This window comes from Aethalodelphis obliquidens, unplaced genomic scaffold, assembly GCF_003676395.1.
Source record: "Aethalodelphis obliquidens isolate GAN/ISIS:26980383/991018 unplaced genomic scaffold, ASM367639v1 scaffold13, whole genome shotgun sequence".
Taxonomy (NCBI): domain Eukaryota; kingdom Metazoa; phylum Chordata; class Mammalia; order Artiodactyla; family Delphinidae; genus Aethalodelphis; species Aethalodelphis obliquidens.
Genome location: NW_020837957.1, coordinates 18,401,239 through 18,421,336, shown reverse-complemented (window position 1 = coordinate 18,421,336; position 20,098 = coordinate 18,401,239). Strand labels below are relative to the sequence as shown.

General features: G+C 34.2%; 1 protein-coding gene across 13 annotated transcripts in view; it reads right to left on the bottom strand.

Moving 5' to 3' along the window:
- Positions 1–3,873: 3,873 nt before the first annotated feature.
- The window catches only part of ADGRL2 (adhesion G protein-coupled receptor L2), a 273,598-nt gene continuing 257,373 nt past the window's right edge, over positions 3,874–20,098 (bottom strand). For 8 of the 13 annotated variants that reach the window (XM_027114158.1, XM_027114157.1, XM_027114164.1 and 5 more), the window contains 5 exons: positions 16,470–16,561; positions 14,470–14,638; positions 11,730–11,858; positions 11,080–11,176; positions 3,874–5,906 (listed from right to left, as the gene is read on the bottom strand). In XM_027114158.1, the coding sequence (XP_026969959.1) occupies positions 5,152–5,906; positions 11,080–11,176; positions 11,730–11,858; positions 14,470–14,638; positions 16,470–16,561 (1,242 nt within the window). In that variant the 3' untranslated portion in view covers positions 3,874–5,151. Of the gene's footprint in view, positions 5,907–8,924; positions 9,007–9,238; positions 9,368–11,079; positions 11,177–11,729; positions 11,859–14,469; positions 14,639–15,602; positions 15,648–16,469; positions 16,562–20,098 lie in introns of all 13 variants that reach the window. The other 5 variants (XM_027114165.1, XM_027114167.1, XM_027114169.1 and 2 more) reach the window with 4 other exon arrangements.

The following is a 20,098-nucleotide window of genomic DNA, read 5'->3' as shown; positions in this document are numbered from 1 at the left end:
ACAACTATTGAGCCTGTGCTCTAGAGCCCGCGAGCCACAATTACTGAGCCCTTGTGCCACAACTACTGAAGCCTGCGCGCCTAGAGCCTGTGCTCCGCAACAAGAGAAGCCACTGCAATGAGAAGCCTGGGCACCACAATGAAGAGAAGCCCCCACTCGCTGCAACTAGGGAAAGCCCACACAGAGCAACGAAGACCCAACGCAGCCAAAAAAAAAAAAAAAAAGACTGATATTTCAGCAAACATAAATGAATCCTTCATCTGATCAATACCTCTGATACCTATCATTGTTCCTGGGTATTCTATATAGTAGCTGTCAGTCTTTCTAAGGAAAGATCAAAAAAAGATCAGTCATTTTTTGCCTAATAAAATCAAACGAGAAAGCCATGTTGCTTTTTAAAAAGCTTAGTTCTGACATATGATTTAAAAATGCTTATGAAAAACATATTCAGAAAACCATTCAAAGATTGATCATTCATCACTAGTCTCTTATGCTCACCCAACACTGGTTTACTTAAGATTAACTATGCCTTTTAAATATTTCTAAGAGCTTCAATAAACACATGATAGAGAAATGTGTGAGATTCATGGGGCAACTTTTTTCCATACTGAAGACTTTGGTTAGCTCGATTGTACTGGGTTACCTGTTTTGTTGTTTCTTATTTCATACAGTGATTTATAACGTTAAGTGCCAGCATGCCTAACAGCATTTCACAATGCATGAATTCAGAAAAAATTCACAAGTTAAAATAATAGGCTTTAAAAATGAAACTGACCTCTGAAGATTTCTTGCTGAGAAATTGCACATTCAGTAAACAGTAATGCCACCAGGAAAAGGATGAAGACTCCAAAGAAGCCTTATTAAGAGATGTGGGGTGGTCTATTGCCAATATTTGAAAAACACTCAGAGTATATTTAATTAGCCTAATTACATGGTGCGCTTACAGCTTATTATCAGTGTCCTCTGACAGAGAGATGTTATCCTGGCCTTGAAAGCTCAGTGCCCATAGTGCCTTGAAATGAACTTGGATAATGTCCAGGAATTTCCATCAGTCCCACACATTTTGGAACAAAGCACTAGTAATGTGCACAAAGTACGTGTTGGTTAAAAACGTGGTATCCTTCAACATTCAAGTTTTTCTGCCTGCTGCATTTAGCTAACATAATGTGTCTCTATGATTGTTGGGAAAAAGACTCAAAGTGACATAACAGAAAATTCGCCTGTTATACCATTCAAATGATAAGACCGTCATAAATTAATCTCCAAACCCACTACCATTCACTCATCCTTTAGCACTAATGCTTCCAGTCTGCCAATACATGCTATTTAAGGACTACTCACAATGAACTTGATGTTCACTAGCAGGAAGCATGTGATATGGCATTTTCACCCAGAAGCATACTAATTTTATTACCCAGTGAAGCAATCCTCATCTATATTCAACACGTCAGTAACTTTTCATACTGACATTTGAGATTTAATGCAACAATTGCATGGAAAGAAAAATATGTGGAACATAGGATCATGTGAACTCTTGGTACTAAGTTTTATTTGTAAAACACTCAGGGATTACTGTCTTTTAAAAAAAATTCAGTATCAATAAAATATGAAAAGCTGCTTTCATTTCAGAAATTCAACTTGTATGCATTCTTTCAAGTTTTTCTACTTAGAAAGGTATAACCACAATAAAAATTTTACTGAGTTGAAGTTTTTTACAAAACACTCTATCCCACGAGAACATCTTAAAGGTCAGTTTTAAGAAGGTTCCAAGTTGAATTGATGGAAAATTACATATTCTCTTTTCTCATTTAAATAAATACATAAAGCAAGCATCCTGAATATCCCCTGTAACAAGTACACATGAATTTTTCTTTTGATATTGGGCAGTGAATTTGTGCATAATACTTCTTTTGGGGGAAAGGATAGTGACAGTGATTTTCTGTCAAATAATTGTTGCTGTTGTTTTTCTGGTTAAGATATTAATATAAACTACCCTCAAATGAACGTGGATGAGTTGAGCTGATGACATATTTAAGCAATTTATGGATTTTAATGGATTCTCTTCCACATAAATGATTTTAAAAGCCTATGACTATATACAGATGTATAAGCTATAATTTTTTCTGTTGGTGAATAGAACAAACACAAGCCTATATCTTAAAATAAAAGAGATCAATCTGGACTAACATTTATCAAGCTGAATCTAAAATAAATGGAAACAACCACTCCTTATTATTAATAGACCTGTTGACTAACTGTCCCTGAGATAAGGTATAATAATGTGACTTTATAAAAAGTCACGGTTGTGATTATTACAAAGAGAAACAACTAAGAAGGTGGAAATTGCATATACAAGTGAAGTCTGGACAGACTCAAAGAAACTACTGGGTTAATAAATAGAGTAATGCACTAGTCAATAGATTAATAATTTTAAACCTAAGAAATTATCTGTACTAGGGGGAATGCTGGATAGAATTTAAGGCAACATTTATATATTTTTAAAAAGAAATCCGTTTTAAAAGCGATCCTTCTTTCGGCGGCAAAGATGAACCATAGCTTCCAAATTGTATTCTCTAATGTGAAGACTTGTAAATTACCTATTCTGAAGAGAACATTAACTATTTAGGTACTAGGTACTTCTGCACTTGTTCACATCATACCAGTTTTAAGAACAGCCTCAAGAGAAAGAGATGCCACAAATTAAACAATCAATGTTGCCTTTTTTTTTTTTTTTTGGCAATTCATCACTGATCCAGCCTAACCCTAGTTAGCCTGTATACTAGGAAGTACAGATCACATAACATTGTAGAGTTTCAGGCTTGGACAGCAAAAAATATAACGTAATAGAAAATGAAAGTGCTCGATTATATAATGCCCCCTTCTAGTAAATAAAGTTTTGTAAATTCCTGCAGAACTTTTACCCAAGGATGAATACCCTTCTCAGACGATTGTTAAATCTGTTTGAATATTAATAATTTCTTATAGTCAATTTCCAACTTGTTAGGTATTAACTATATGTGATTACACTCCTCCATTGTCACCCTACTATTTTTTCTGTGGTACGCGGACCTCTCACTGTTGTGGCTTCTCCCATTGTGGAGCACAGGCTCCGTACGCGCAGGCTCAGTGGCCATGGCTCATGGGCCCAGCCGCCCTGCGGCATGTGGGATCTTCCCGGACCGGGGCACGAACCCGTGTCTCCTGCATCAGCAGGCAGACATCTCAACCACTGCGCCACCAGGGAAGCCCTCTCATTACTCTTTTTAAATAGGCTAAGTGTGTCCACATGAAATAAAGTGATTTCTAATGTGGTGGAAGCCCTTGAGAGAACCAGTAAGCTTTAGAAGAATTTGGTATAAATGCTGATGATGCAGACAGGAGAAGATCTGCATGTTGAGATTCAATTATATGATTTTTGAACCTTTCCATGATAACAAACATTGCCATTTGCAGCTGCCTATAGGGCTACTTATAATCCTCAAAGTGTAAAAGTATGTTTTAGGATTTGCTTCTCAATACTGCTGAAAAGTCAGTTTTTTTTAACGATGCCCAAATTTGACTTGAGATTTCCAACACGTCTTCTTTTTTTCATTTTTATTTGTTTTTTGGCTCTGTTGCAATGCAACAGACACAAATACTTTCAGTATATTTCCCTATTGAAACCTATCTGCCAGATTTTGTGCATAGGTAATGGTAATTAGAATACAAATATATTCTTTTCAGGATATAGAACCATCAGGCAGCTGAACTGTATTCTTTTGCATACCCGTGGGTTATATTGTGAAGGAACCTAGTACACCCAAGGGGAGCGGGGTGGCAAAGGACCGGTGTGTTAAAGCCAATTATGTATCATACATAAAAGTGCACATTAGCTACTTGAAAAAATTCACATTTATTTACTGTCAAACCGTGTTAAACTTTACACTGGATATTAGTGATGGGTTCATTATTAACAGGTTTACACAAAGGGATGAAAAGAAAATCAGAATTTTGCTGAAACAATTTACATTTCACTAGAACTTTATCATAAAATAAATTAATTACTAAATATAGGCAGAAGGAATATGGAAGAGTAATATTTATGTTTAATTTTACTTTTTAAAAAAGAATAGGCACCTTTTGTTCACTAGAAAGTTTGTGAGAAGTGCCCAGTGCCCTCTTTGGCCCCTGTTCAAGAACAAACAGAGGGGTGACAAACAATCTTTTCCAGATTTCACCACATTTGTGCAAGGCATGGCATAACTGGCTTCAAAGAGTTTTTTTCCCCATAAAACACGTTCTTTTGGCCATAAGAAATTAAAATGTAAGAATAAGGACTAACTTGTCAAAGCAGAACACCGTATACAGTGGAAAATAAGTGAAAATGGGTAGAACTTACAATGACAAAGTGTAAGAAAAAACATTTGATAACATATGTGCAACCATGAGCTTCACACAATATTTTCTCCAAACTCTAAAATTATTTTAATGACAATTATATTTCCGTTGGACACAAATGTATTTATTTCACCCTAGCAATAGAACAAAATATAATTTCTTTAGCCATTTTTGAATAGGTCATTGTACAGTTGAGGAAACATATGAAATAAGGCCTGTGGCTTGATTGCTAGTGGTTAAACATGTTTTCAATCTTTGCCTTAATGTAAAAGGTTTGCAGTTAACTGCAAACTGATGCAGAATAGCTCTCCTGCTTTTCCAAGTCTTGTCAGGAACAGTAAGGTACAGTAAATTTGTCCCACAGGATTTTAAAGCCTACGTCTTGTATATAATACAATGCAGGCCTACAAAAATGGTGCAGCCATATTTACAAATTTAGTTCACAAACTGCTGCAGTAAAATGGCTGGAAAGTTTTGTTTCGCTTGTTTCACAATTTCTCTAAACAGCAGCAGAAACTTAAAATACCTGGTTGGCATCTCTTTTCTTTGTAACAAATAATTCATTTTAGTATACTCTGTGTATATACAAAGTTTTTGTATGTTATATAAAAATTCACAGAACTGCAAGGTTCAGTCATCTTTTTTACACTGGAGAACCACAGGTCAACAGACCCATCTCTTCAAGCAGAGTTTGAGGGAGCTGTATCAGGCCATGGAGCCTGTCTTTATTTACTAACACTTGCATGGGGCCGCTGGAATTCCTTAGCTGCACTATTAAAGACTTGTCACCAGCTGCATTTGTCCTTCTCTGACATCTCCTTCTGGAATACACCCTTCTTTGTTAATGGGGATTATGTAACCATCACTATTGCCCCTGCTGATCTGGTAGCACATCTGAAGCTGATGGCCAGCTCCAAGGTTTGGCATGCTCTTATAGTAAATGTCCTCGTTCTCACTCCTCCTGGATGGAGACAGGTCTTCTTCCATGTCGGGGCTGCTCTCCTGATACGGAGAGTCTCTAAGGTTGGGCATGCTTGTGTAAAGAGAGTCTCTGTTGGGGGACTGCAGGTGGTCCTCGGCCTCAGCTGTCAGCTGGGAGACGTAGCTGTCAGTCCCCTCGGGCTTCGCTTTCTTCTGGGGTTGGTACAGAAGGGAGTGAGTCCGCTGAGGAATGAGCGGTGCCTCGAGTTCTTTGTGATGGAGCTCCAGCCCTGGGTTGTCACTGTGCATTAAAGACGAAGCATCTGCCACGATAGCGTCATCTTCGCTGCTGCCCCCTCCAATCACAGGTTTGACTGGTAGTGTGAGCTCGAGGTTGTGAGCCTTGCTGCTGCCCCGCAGGTTGTTGTGCACTAATTCTGAAATGATCATTTTCTCAAAAGCGGAATCATTCAGACTTAGTCCACAGTCCACGACTTGCACGCTGTCATTATAGTCCCCCTTGCGTAGTGAGTAGCTGTTGTTAAAGTTACCATTTAGCGGTAGAGTATCCATGGCACTTGTATCCCTGGCATTGTTCAGTGAATGTCCTGAAACAGAAAAGGGAGGGGTTCGGTTACTGCCTCTGTTCCTTCCTCAAGAATCTTTACTTCTTTTGTACAAAACTTTTTAATGTCGTTCAGGACAAAGTTGTATTTGAAAGCTAACACTTGGAAAGTGCCAGGCTTTCCTGCATTCCCAACTGTAAACAGTTGCAACCCCTTAGATAACAGGAACAAGTGTGAAAGAATAATACTGTTTTCCAGGGAGGGAAGATGGTATACAGAATGTTGCTTTATCAATTTCGGGGAGACAGTAGTTATGAATTGATTTTTGGTCAAATCTCTGACACTCTTATAAAGACTTCACTCCATGCCCTTGCATAGTTAATGCAAAGCAATTCATTAGTGACATTTACGTTTTAAAGTACGAGACTATGGTTTATAAAAATAAAATTAACAGAATTTGTCCTAAACAACACTAAATTAAAAAGGAATAAGTCACATACAAAAACTGAAGGCAAATGTACAACATAAACCCACGTAACTGGCAAGCAACTCTTTAAACAACATTCTAACATTTCCTTTTTCTGGAGATGAAGTGAAAAAAAGAATGAAAAAATGGACAGACACAAAGAAGTCATGTTAAACAAAGACAGCCATCTCTCATACTGACTGGACCAGGGGCCCACAAGCACCATCCAACAACACGATAGACAGCAGGTGGAATGACTCACTTTGGACAACTCACATCATGTCTGTCTGCTCAGGCTATCTGGCCTAAGAGTAGCTGATATATAAAAGAAAGTAAAATGATTTATTGTAACATGATGAAGAATTTCTAAGCTTCTCAGCAACTTAGAGCAAGGGTTCAACAAATTAGATTACCAGCAATAGCAGCCTTTTACTTTTTCATTGAATATTTCTTATTATTTTGAACTTTTATTTGGTACTAATACTCTCTCTAATAGCAATGGCCCCAGGCTCCTATTGGTCAAAGTTTGCCTGCAGCCCTGCAGTCTGCATCAGTCACAGTGACAGCACCGAATGAACCAGCAGAGTCTACTACTGTACGAGACTGGCCCACAGACACCATGGGCATGGAGGTTAAACGCAGAAATGTTAGGAGGTTTCTTAAGTATGTGTCACAGAAATTAAACCAAGAATAAATATCAACTGTGGAATGGGAAAAGGGTGTCAGCCTTGGCTAATATATTTTTATTTCTAAAGGAATGAAAGATTGGATACGTCTGCTGAAGATATGAAAAGAGGTTCAGGAGGAAAAAAAATATGGTAACATGCTCTCTTTGAATCAGAGTTGTATTCTTCTACAGACACATAAACATGTAAACTAAGACATCACAGTGCTTCTCAGGCAGATGAAAAAAAAAGTTTTAGAGAAAATTAAATGGTCTGTACCATGGAAAGTTAGGTTATTCACTCTCAAAATCCTAGAGAAAAAAATCACTTGTCTACAGATAAGTCTGGAAAAAAAAAGAATGAAATGATGTTATTGAAATGAAACTGACCACTGTGAGGCTGCTGCATTGTATGCAAGGCTTGGAGGAGTTTAGGAAAAAAATGAATTCTTCGAAAAAATAGGAAATTTCCCTTTTTAGTGCTCACTCCACTCTTAAAGCTGCAGATTATCCTAGAAAACTCAATGTCATGACCAATAAATACCTAATACATGCTCAATTAATTATCATTAGCAGAAAATGAGAAAATAGGTGGGTCATATTTATTATTGACTCATGTTATGTAGAAAATTCTGATCCAACTTCTACTTTTGAAAAGCTGACAATTCGATTTGTATCATGCTCCAAGGCATGTTTGACAAAATGAAGTTATGATAGTTCTTTGCATGGCTTCCTTTAGCCTCACTGACACAAATCTCCAGCTTTATAAATTTATATATGTGTCACAAACTTTAGAAGATCTACTACTAGGAAACATTTGCTGTTTTAAATTATAAGTGACACGGGGATCAGTTGCTAGCGTTTGTTTCCTCTGTCGAGGTTTGATCTTGTCATTTTTCTTTTTACTGTTGTTTAATAAATATAAAAATATATACTGGGTAATCCAAAAGGTGTTTTCTATGATATACTGCAGATTTAAGCACATCTTTGGCTGGTTTTGAAGAGGCAACTTTTTCTGCCCAAGTTCAGGTAATTCACTGGAAGACTTTCCACAGCCTGTAGCAAGATTACTGTGGGAATGCAGAAATGATAAGTCAATTATTAAGCATTCTGGTTGACAGTACCTCAGGCTTTAAAGAGCAAATTATTTCAGCATTGCATGTACTTAAGTATGGACAGCATTTGCTACAGACCTCTATTACTGACAAAAGGCAGTACATATAGATGTACTGTTTGAATTTGGAAACATTTGAGTTGCAAATTGTGAACCACTTGCCCGCTGAGTCTACTTCATGACTGCTAGTTATGTTTTAATTGTGCCGGTTAAAAATCATGCTGAAAAAATTTACATTTGATAGGCAAAGTTAAGTTTTACTCCCATACTTGTCTCTCTGTAGGTTGCTAGAGGAAAGCATAAGGAAAGTAAGAAAAACAAGAGAATGAAAAGAGAAGCTGCAGTTACGTTAAAAAAGAATGTCAAGAAAAAAAAAAACGGAAACGAAGTTCTGTGTTTAATTTAGTGGCAAATATCAATCACAAATAAAGATTATATGCTAACTGTAATTATGCAATAAAACTTTCACCAAACTCTTGAAAATTCTGTTAATATTAAATATATATATATATTTTTTAAATAAATAAGCTATTAGAAAATACAGTAAAATACAGGATGGGTTAGTGACAATCTCTCCCCCTCCCCCAATAAAAAACTATAGGTATAAACTGACTAATATTAACTTTATTCTTAGTTTTTTAAGAAGAAAGAAAAACTACCATAAAGCTGCACTATACTATAGTTTGGTTACATTGATAATGCTGGATGTAGTTTTCTATACCTAGGCATCCAAATTATTAGCTAAGTCATGCCAGAAGCAAACTCCGTCAGCAAGCTTTAGAGTCAACTGAATAGTATATTACATAGATAGGATACCTCTAAATGATATAAATCTTGAAGATGGGCTCTCAGACCATGTGATGTCAGTCCTGTAATAATATATTAAGATTTATGCCACCTGTGTCAAAAACATGGATAATTATTGGTAAATACTATCATGACTGAATTTTTACTATAATATAGTGCAGTTTTAGAAGCCTGGCATGGGCAATACCATAATGCTTTTTAACTGAGAAATTAAGGATGTAATAGTAAGTATATGGCAACTTGAGTGTTCTAGAAAGAGGGCAAAGATCACAGTTCTGTTTAGCAGCAAAGAAAGGTAGTTGTATTCGTAAGTATAAGCACACCTGGTGAGTTAAACACAGGAGCTGAAGGGGCATTACATACAACTGTTTCAGCGAGCAATGTGTTATAAGGGTTGTTAGTGCCGTGGGGTCGAAGAAGAGGGTTTGTTAGTAGGTAATTGCCAGTCATTCCTAAAGCAAAGAAACAGAAAAAAATACATCAGTTCTCTTATTTTAGTGTTGCAGTTGCAGTAAAGTACTTTTCGTATTCATCAAGGGTAGTGGATAAGTTGGCAATGGAAAATCTGCTGAAATTATCTGACTGTATTTGAACTACTAATTTGAAGGAGAAAGGGAAGAGGGAAGTTAAATTTCAGCAATTCACAGGTGCTTTCTAAGTCCCCCAAGTAAACACCTGCTGAGGATGACATTTACTAATTTATACAAAATCACTGTTAAACAAAAATGGCAATTAAATGCACAGAGATCAACATTATGTTTCAAGATGTTACTGCTTAATATTAAAAACCTAACCACTGAGGCCCAGAAGAGGGAATCTCAAACTTTCAGAATTTACAGGTGTGGGATTATCCCTCATGAAAACATCGGTGTTAATACCAACTCTGATACAAGCAGGAGGAAAAACAACTTTCACAAACAGGTAAAAAGTATGACACACTGCACCAAGCTTCTCTTAGTAAATGCAAGAGCACACATGCTGAGGGGAAAAAGAGACTGTGTATAATGAATTATTAGACCATTCACAAATTCTATCCAACAAGAATTCTCCTCTGTAATCTTATTTGCCAGGTTTCAAAAATGAATCATTGAATAATTCATTTCCTTTTTGATAGTCATCTTAACAGAATTAGGTAAAACATCAGAGCAATGGAATAAACACACATTTCACTCATTCTAACTGACAAATTACAAACCTTTCAATACTTATCAAACATGCGTTTTGCATAACTAATGTAATTTGGCTAAAAATATTTTAAAATTCAAGTTGGTTTTGATGCCATACATGTGCTTTTTTTCATTTTAAACCAGAATCTCATCCGAACAATGTCAACAATGAAAAATGTCTTTCATACTACATTGTGATAAAATATAACATATTATATTACAAATCAGTACATCAAAACTGAAATTACCTGGATAAATTACCTTTCCAAGAATATATACAATAATATATGATTTTTTTCAAAATAAATTGAAATTTACTAAACTTGTACTCGGGAATATGTGTCTGTACATGTACTTGTGCCCTTATCTGGCTACATTATTTTATTTGCCATATTGTTTTAAGTTGGAATTATATTGATTATGTGATAAGTTTAAGGCTATAATTGTAGACACATTAAATAATAACAATTCAAATATAAAAATTACTTTGTAAATTATCATGTAGTTTAATTATGTGTTTATGAAGAGTTAGTATAAATGTTTTGACATTTACTTTTTACTTTTTGAAAGAAACGTAAAAACAGAAGAATTTTACAAGTAAGAATTTTCACTGCAAAACTGGTACTGTTTAATGTGAAGAGTAGTTAAAACATTAATTATATTAATGTTTTAAGAAAAAAACTTTCATAAATGTACGTTTAGAAAGAATAAATCTGTATTCACTAGGAAACCATTTTAATCTGTGGCAAAGCACGTTCTCAGAAATTACTTTTTCCAGCCTCACTCTGTTAACGTGGTATTTGAAATCATACTTTTTGCATTACATTATTGAATAAAAAGAATTTATATGTACTTTAATAAAAGATGACTCAACAGGTTTAAGAGCTTGTGATATAAACCCATTTGAGAGGAAAATTCAGCATTTTCTCTAGAATTATTGCAAATTGGCAAAAGGCACAAAATTTAAATTGTAAACTCAAATTTTCCTAGTAACTGACCTTGATTAAGTGTTGAAGTGCTATTGATGTCACCTGAGATAAAAGACGATTCAGATTGTTTTCTCACAGTGTCATTCCACATCCTTCTTATACGACTCTATTAACATAAAATAGCAAGACATATGTTATGTTAGTTTTCCCAAGCTTACCTTACATTAGACACACAAAGATGTACCCTGAACAATCTGTGCAGAATTATCTTTTGACCTTTTTTAAAAAAAATGTGCACTGATTCTGTTCTAGAATGAAGGAAGTCTATACTCCTCTGTTGTTTCTCTACTAAGGAGTATTTAATTTTCCAATCTTAAAAAGAGTGTTCACTTATTGTCTTTTTTTAAAGTGGAGATGGCTAGTTAGTCAACAAATGTTTACTGAATGCCTACTGAGTCCTGTGCTATGTGAGCTTAGGATATCTAATGATTATGACATACTTCTTAAAAAAGTATACCTCTCAAAAAAGGATGTTTACACCTAAAGAAACACCTTGAAGAAATACTTAGGAAGAAATTAAAACCAAAATACTAAGAAGGCAAGTATTTGCTACCTAGATCATTATAATGAGGAGACAATTAGTACATCTGAACAGAACATGTCTCAGAAGGCTTTCCATAAAGAAGATTAATTAAAGATGCTGTCAAACTCTTTGTTACCTGTGTGCCAGAGGAATACCGAGCACTGGTTCTGGTGGTGGACGCCTTCACTGAGCTGTGAGGGCTCTCAGTTGGGAGGCTGCCGCAGCAATACGAGTGTCTGAAGCACTTGCCATATTCTTTTCGTACCTGCATTGAATAACCACAAGACCAAGGGATTAATATAAACATACTTGCTCCTCTCTCTCTAATTAAATGAGCAGACGAGACAAGAAGTCCCACTAACACTTTTCCGTGGAGATTACAAAGTCAAGTTCAATTGAAACTGGTGAAATGGTAATCCGAAAAACACCTCTGTCCACTAGACTGGCTAGTAGGATCTTTAAAGGGTGATATCACATGTAGAAATGTTTTATATACCCTGTTTTCATTATGCAAATGTTATTTATTAATACAATGGTAATATCTTAAAAGCCTTATTCTAGCTATAGCCTTAGTAAACCCAATTTTCTATTTCATGCTAAGAAAGTAAGATAAAAAATTTAGTATTTTCCCTGCTTAATTACATTTAACCACCTGTAATTCAGTCATTTAAGGTTTATATGCTTCGTGTCCTCTTAGGTAGGTCAGTACATAAACGTCTTTTACTAGATTGCATGGTGTTGCAGGTGACCTCTTTATAATGAAAGACTACTTTGGCACAAGAATAAAGGAAAAAAAGTCCTTTGATACATATGTCATTAATTAGGATGGAATGTTTTCTTCATTTTCTGATGTGCCTAGCTCTAACATTTAGTGTAGAGAGTCTAAGATGCCTATTCACTTCATTAGCACACAGGGAACTATTTAAGCAATTTCCATTCACATTAACGAGTTACCCAGGTAATTTCCCTTTTCCCCTGAAGTTTGGACATATGAATAGATAGAAAAGTTGTCAGGCCTAAAAGAAAGTTGAAACGTTAAAAAGTGAGGTCCAAACAACTGCTAAATAATAGTGCCCTACTTAGGTGGTCAAGAATTGGGAGGAGGGGGGAGAGTTCTGGATTCTGTGCAGCTTTGCTGGCATATAAACAGGTTTCATTGAGGCTAAGAGCCAGACTTTGAAATTTCAAGACAGAAGAAGGAGAGGCTGCATAAGAAATTATTTTTTCTAGTAGGTTACAAAAAACACTCAAAGGCTTCCCCCTCCCCGCTCCCCCGCCCAACACCATTTCTATGCTCAGTATCTGCCTGCAAAGGCCAAAACTCTGACACTTATTCCTTGGGAAATTAGAGAATTAAAGTCACTAATGACCTTTTAAATCTAAGTGCACTTGAATTTTCATCCTCTTAGCTTTATTTAATTATATCTATTAGAACAAATAACAATGGGGGTGAATTTTCAAAGCATTTTCTCTGCCTAAATATGCTCACTCAAGCAGTTAGAACCATGATTTTAACTAAATCATCTTATATTCTTAACAATTCATCCTGGCAGCATCCAATAGGACATATCCAAGACTAAGTAGAACTTGTTCAAAAGAAATGTAACACAATGACTTTAAAATGTAATTGCTAATTAAAAAGCATAGCAAAATCTCTGTAAAATTAATATACAAACTCTATGAGGAAATAATGATGACCTCATCCTTTTTCTGCTAAGTTTATGCTTTGTCAAAAACATTTGACAGAAGGTATGAATATGTGATTATGTGCATGTATATAAAATGCTCATCTATGCAGAAAATATATAAAAACCAAAGTAATTACAAGGTTATACCTGTATAATGTTTAGAAAGTTAAGGTTCATATTAAATAATACATGATACCTCACAAAAAATTTCTGTACACTTAATGTCTATTAACTGCTCTGAAATCCTATATAACCAAGACAATGGCAATCAAAATGGTATTTTATCCAAATAATACCCTCCGGTGTTGGTTTTGCCTAATGCCTATATTGCTGTGAATGTACATTATTATCTGTCAGCATTGCACATTCCACTGTCATTATCTCACAATTATAGCTTATCAGAACTGATGGAAGTAACAACACTATCATCTTGTCAGGACTGAAAACATAATAGTTTTCACTTTCACAACTCTATTTCTCTGTTCAGTTTAGTGACCAACTAGTAATAACAGAATAAAAAGACTACGTTAGATATGCAGACAGGGAAAGGATGATACCTGGTGATAGGCATAGACATTTTAAACTTAAATGGTAGCTAAGCTATTCTCTTAGGTTTAACATCTTCTTGTAATAGATTAAACTTTTTCACCTTCAACTTTAAGTTTTGAGTCAATTTTGCTGACTCCACTTAACATTAAATCAGGACAAAATAACAAGATGTGAGATATGAAATTGCTGGGTTTTAAGATCTTTCAAAATTACTCAGAAGACAACACTGATATTCATTTTTCTGTATAGCTTGTGCTTTTAAAATTTAGACCATTTATCCTTATACTCAATTTTGTTTTGAACCACTGCATTCCTTTTATTGAGCAAAGAACAAGATTATTTAACTTTTTATTTTTCTTGTATACCCTTTGCACAAAGCATTTTTGTAGACTCCAAAGAAGAAATCTTAACATAAGTATCTAGTTTATAATATTCCCAAACTGACATTCAAGAGATGACTGGTATTGACACATTTTACATGTGAAGCCTGAGCTTCCTGACTTTCATTACAATTAATTTATGATTAAAATATAATATTATTAATAATATTCCAGTTGTAACTTAAAATCTTCCCTATTATATATATTATTTTCAAATCAAAGAACAAGTTAAGCAGAGCCTCTAAGTGTTTTCACTTACTTTCTTTTGGAGAGCACAGTGAAAGATGAAAATGAACACTCCCTGGAAAGCATTAAAGATGGTGAAGAGATAAGCCATCACAATAGTCTCCTCATTAATAAAAAGCAACCCAAATGACCAGGTTAGGCCAAGAAGACACAGAAGAGCAAAAGCGCCAAGCACCCAAGACCTGAAAAAATAAAGTGAATTTCATCAACAGGTTCAATGAGAGAACAACACACATCACACTTAACTATTAACATATCAGTAGTAGCAGTTGACTTTATGTTCACATTCAAATTCAACAGCATTTTGGCTTTAACCTTTCATTGATTAAAGAAAGAACAATAGCATTTAGTACTGCAGTCTCCAGTGAAAACAGCAACAGCAGGTATGACCTTTTCTTACTCAGAATAAACAAGGTATGAAAACTATATTAAAATACAAGGTGTAAAACATCCCCCGTGACTTTATTGTCTTTTATGTGCATTTTGGTAAAAGAAATTAAGGAGTCCTTAATTAGTTTACTCCTATACTTTTATTCCTGTGGTGCACTCAAGACACTGAATAATGTGACACATACAGAAAGGTTAAATGGCAGATAATCACTTAACACCTAAACCTCAGATTCTAAGAAACTAATCTTAGGTGAACCTAAGGTTTTATAACTGAAGCATGAAGAAGCCTAGCTGAAATGAGACAAAAACATGAGAACAACTTCAAAATAAAATAATTTGGGAGAGATTTCATCATGAATAGCTTAAGGAGAAAGGAACTGTAGAAAATAGGACGGAATGAGAGGATTTAAAGTCAGTGCATTCCATGTCTAACTAATGATCTTACTTGATAAATGGCTTATTATCTTCATAGCTAGAAAGCATTATAAGCAGAAAAGAGAAACAAAATTATTAGACAGAATTAAAATAGAAAGTAATAAGAAAGCATTTATATATTTTATAAAATTAGTCAAAATTAAGAAAGTCAAAATGCAGAGGCAAACAATTAAAAAATAAAGGCATATTATAGTTTAAAATATTCTAGCAAATAAGATATTCCAAAATAATTATAAAAATTAAGGGCAATTCATGATATTGACGGATTTGTAAAAAATATAAATCATGCCATAAATTTGTTAATGTAGGGTTCTACCTTACCCAGGTAAGTCCGTATTATAGTAGCCATCACAAACACGGTAATTACTGGTGTAGATGAGAAGACAGAAAGAGGAAAAGGAAGAAAAGAGAGAGATGCTAAAGATTAGCTCTCTCTCTTACCATGCAACATGCAATGAAGCTGGCACTAACCTATCTAAAACTTTATCTAATTAAAAAAAATTACCCTTACTATAGATCTGCCATTTTTAACATTAAAAATATTTTCCACATCCCATTATAACCAACTTGAACAATACCTCCTCAAATTTTAAATTAACTCATATTTTAAAAAATTACTCTGAAAATGCTTTTATAAGATGACTTAATGAATCAACAGCTATCAATTTTTTGTTAATTAGATAACATTTTTCCATTGATAGGATATTGCAGTTTTTTTCAACATTGAAATAAAGTAAACATTTCTTTAATTATCATGAAAACAATAGACAATCTCCAAGTTAACAATAGTAATGGAGTAAATTCTCTTAGGAAAACAGGATTAGAAGTAGAAACTGCTCAGAATCCTTAATAAATCAAAAAGTCATTTAACAAAACAAACAATATAATCATATCAGTCATGCAAACAGGAACATCATTTTGAATTGCATTTTAAATTCAAATGAAATTGCTACAGTGATATGGAATTTCCACAAAGCCACTGAAACAATTTCTTGGCTTTAGATCAAGACAGAAATTATTACCTAATTTTTGACCAATGTCTGTGACATGGTAACAGTGAGACTCAACCTTGATCAGTAAAACTTCATTCTGAATAATTTCTACAGGTGAAAGATGGTATTCATGTATTCCCTGTGGAGAATACCTTTCACTTTGTCAAGTAGTAAAATTAAAATACGAAATACTTACTTAATGTTTTCCAACCTGCTAGAATCTGGTTTCAATGTGTTTGAGTGCTTCACCATTTTGCACAATGTGATCACCAGGAAGATAATATTTAGCTGTTACAACAAATAAAGAATTAGATCACTATGACAAAAAGTAAAAATTATACATTTTTGCAAATATATTTAATGGATTAATGCAGTTAAATATGAATAACACGAGTATATGGTAGACACTGATTCAATTCTAGTTTACTTATGCAATGATCAAGTTGAGTCTAAATAAAAAAATACTCTGGCTACATATGATCGATTTTTTAATAGATCATTTGACATGAAACTGAAACCTCATTAAATCAGTATCATGTGGTGATGATTAAATAAATTAGACAGCCTAAATTAGTTTCTTTAGCTAGACGTACTCCAGGGCCTAAAAACCATCTAATGAAAACACAGAAGTGAATTCCTTCGAAGGGGCATTTACATCATGTAGCTTATAATGGAAAGATCCCTGAATTTGGGACCCTAAGAATTAGTTGAGAGTCTAGTTCTTGATTTTGACTGATTAAATGAGGAAAATTAACATTTGCATTTGCATACTCTTTTTATAAGGTAATGGTGAAGATCAAATGAGATAAAATATATGAAAAATGTTAGCTGGTTATATAAAGTAAGATAAACTTTAAAATATATAAATGTATTTGCTATTTAAGTGTTAAAGACCACCATTTCTTTCTTCCTGATGTCTCTATACTGTATGGAAGTAGGTAAATTCCAAAGGCTGTTTTGAGTCCCTCTAAACACTCAGTTGTACAAAGAATGTAGATGCAACAAATGCCAACTGGGGAAGATAGAACCTGACATGGAAGCACAGTCTGGCAGGTCAACTTGAGAGAACTCAGAAGATAAGAGTTGTGTTTTGACTGAGGAAAGTTAAAGGTTTGTAATTTGCATTTGCTTCTACGGAAGCCTGGCAGAATGCTGGATGGAGTGAAGGCAGCTTCCATTTTTATGCTCTAAAAATAAAACTGTGCTAAATCGCTCCTGGATTCTTTTTGACATTTTATTTACTTCAGATTATTACTTTAAAAAAGACAAAATGAAGTTATTTTGTGAGGATTAAGTGATTTAGTGAAGGCACAAAGGGTATACTCAGAAAAGGACCTGTTTATATGTAGAGACGAAAGCAATTCCTTGGTAGTAAATAACCCACATAACTTTGTTACAGTAACGCGATTATTTTTACTGAGTCACAATACCATCTGATAAAATGATAACATTATTTTCCTCATTCATCACCACTTCTGATTTTATAATTAGGAAAAATGATGTAAGGCAATAAAGAAAATTTCCAAGTCCTTCCTAACGAGTTTAAGGAACAGAGCAAAGGCTTTAAGCCCTGTATCAGTCATTTTGTCTACTGTGCCTTGTTATTTCTCTTAGATGTAGAATTTCCTCTTAAGGACTAAAATAGGCATAATTTGCAAGTGCTGGCAGACAGCATTCCATTAATTACTTGAGGACAAAAGAAGCTCTTTGCTTAAAAAAGTACTTAAAAATTAATTTCTTAAAATACTTGTCTAGAGAAAAAGTAAATAAATTGGTAAAAAAAAATGTCTAGCTTTATATTCTGAAGATTATAAAGTCCAGTTGGTCATACATAAATAAAGGCTTACATTTTCAGGATTATTACAATATGATTCATTTCATTCAACAAATATTTATTGACCTTACTGCTCCACACAAGAATGTGCTTATTGTATAGGGATAAGACACAAATTTTTGCCTTTGAGAAATTAGGGAGATCTTTCTGATAGTACAATGAATACTTGATTTGATTTTAAAGAAGCATGGTACAGTTTATCTCTAATTTTTTTAAAGTAGTGCTTTTACTTTTTATTTTCTATAACAGTAAGCCTTAACTAGGACAATTTAAGAATGGTTAAAAACAAGTACTCCAAATAATCATAAAAACAAACCAACCAACCAAAACCCATATAAGGAAACAAAGTAGTTACAACACTTACGTAAGAATGGCTGCCCTAACAGATTCAGAATCAAAATCTTTTAAACCTCCTAACCCTTCTTTTTGAATATCCTGATAAAACTGTTTATTTATTTTATTACAAACTTCCAGACCTAGGGTTGCCCTCTACCCCAACACCTTTTGTTAAGTAATTTTCTGAAGCACAAAAGGGCCACAATTTGGAGCTCATTATTTTCTAAGCATATTACTTATCCCCTCAGGAATAAAATAATAGTAGTGGTAGGAGTACATTCAAGAAAAGAAAAAAAGTTATTACCCACCACAATGTCTAAACCACAAGGAAAATAAAGAATGTGAATGTGAAAAAAATGTGGATGTATCAATTATTATGCTATAAAAAGAAAATGAGTACAAAATGTGAACTTGTGGGGGTTACATCCATCCAAACAGATTTTTCAATGAAGAAAAACCAGCCCCCACACAAAAAAATCAGTTATTTAAGAACTAGCTTATTTTCCAATAAAATTGAAATGAAAATGAAGTGTACCTATGTAAAAATAGAATTAAAGCTTAAATATGATACAAAGACATTTGTTTCTTGTTAAGACAGAACTAACCAACTTGAAAATGCCACAGAAAACATATTTCATTTAATCCTTAAAAAACAGACTGTTAGATGCATCTCTCCTCACCCTACTGAAGTTTTTAATGTTATATATGTGTTCAGTGTTTCTTCCTAGCTACAAAGATAATACAGTCACAAGATATAAAGCTCAGAAAATTACAGGAAAAAAAAATACCCCACCCACAACATATAATCCTATCTCCAGAGGTAGTAGGTAGCACTTGGATAACCATTTTACAAATCTATGATGTTAATTATCTTGCCAAAGACTACTTAGCTACTGTAATGTCAATGCTGAGATTCAATATACTGTCTTCTGGCTCCATGGCCCAGTCTTGTCAACAAAATTAACCAGTTTATTCTGGTTGAGAAAATTAGCAGTCTTCTAACAAACAAAAGATATACTAGTTTTGTATTTTTTTAAAAAAGGTTCCACTTCTATAAAGAGTAATCTAATTTACCACTCAGTCAGAGATGACCAATGAGTTGAAGATATAATATTAAATTAATTAATACATAGAACACACTATCAAAGAAATTCTAAATGACATACAAAGGTGTGCTCTTCAAATGATTTCCACTTGATGGGCTTGCCATAACAACCAATTCTCCATTTCCTTTGTGAAACACTACCATCCCATAATCAGCAAATAGCTAAAACGTCCACACACTTCTATTCCCACTAGCCAAATTGTACTTTGAACAGTTATTTGTGTTTTCTTAATCCTGTCCGTGCTAGTTATATTCATACACAGCTAAATATCACATAAACCCATAAAACCCGAGTGGGGAAAGAAAGCTATTGTTTCTAGCATATTTAAAATCAAATGTTTCAAGAAGATGTTTTAAAAGTGAGTCTCTTTAAAAACAACTTAAAATCCTAGAAAAATAATCATAAAACCACAGAAGGACTCTTGCAGTCAGACTGTTTCACAAGTGTCTGTGAATTCTCCAATTTACAGAAACTGAAAATAAAATTTTAGCCAACGCACTAATGGTTAAGTTGCCAAGAAATTTAGTTAAATCCAACACTAACTTAGTC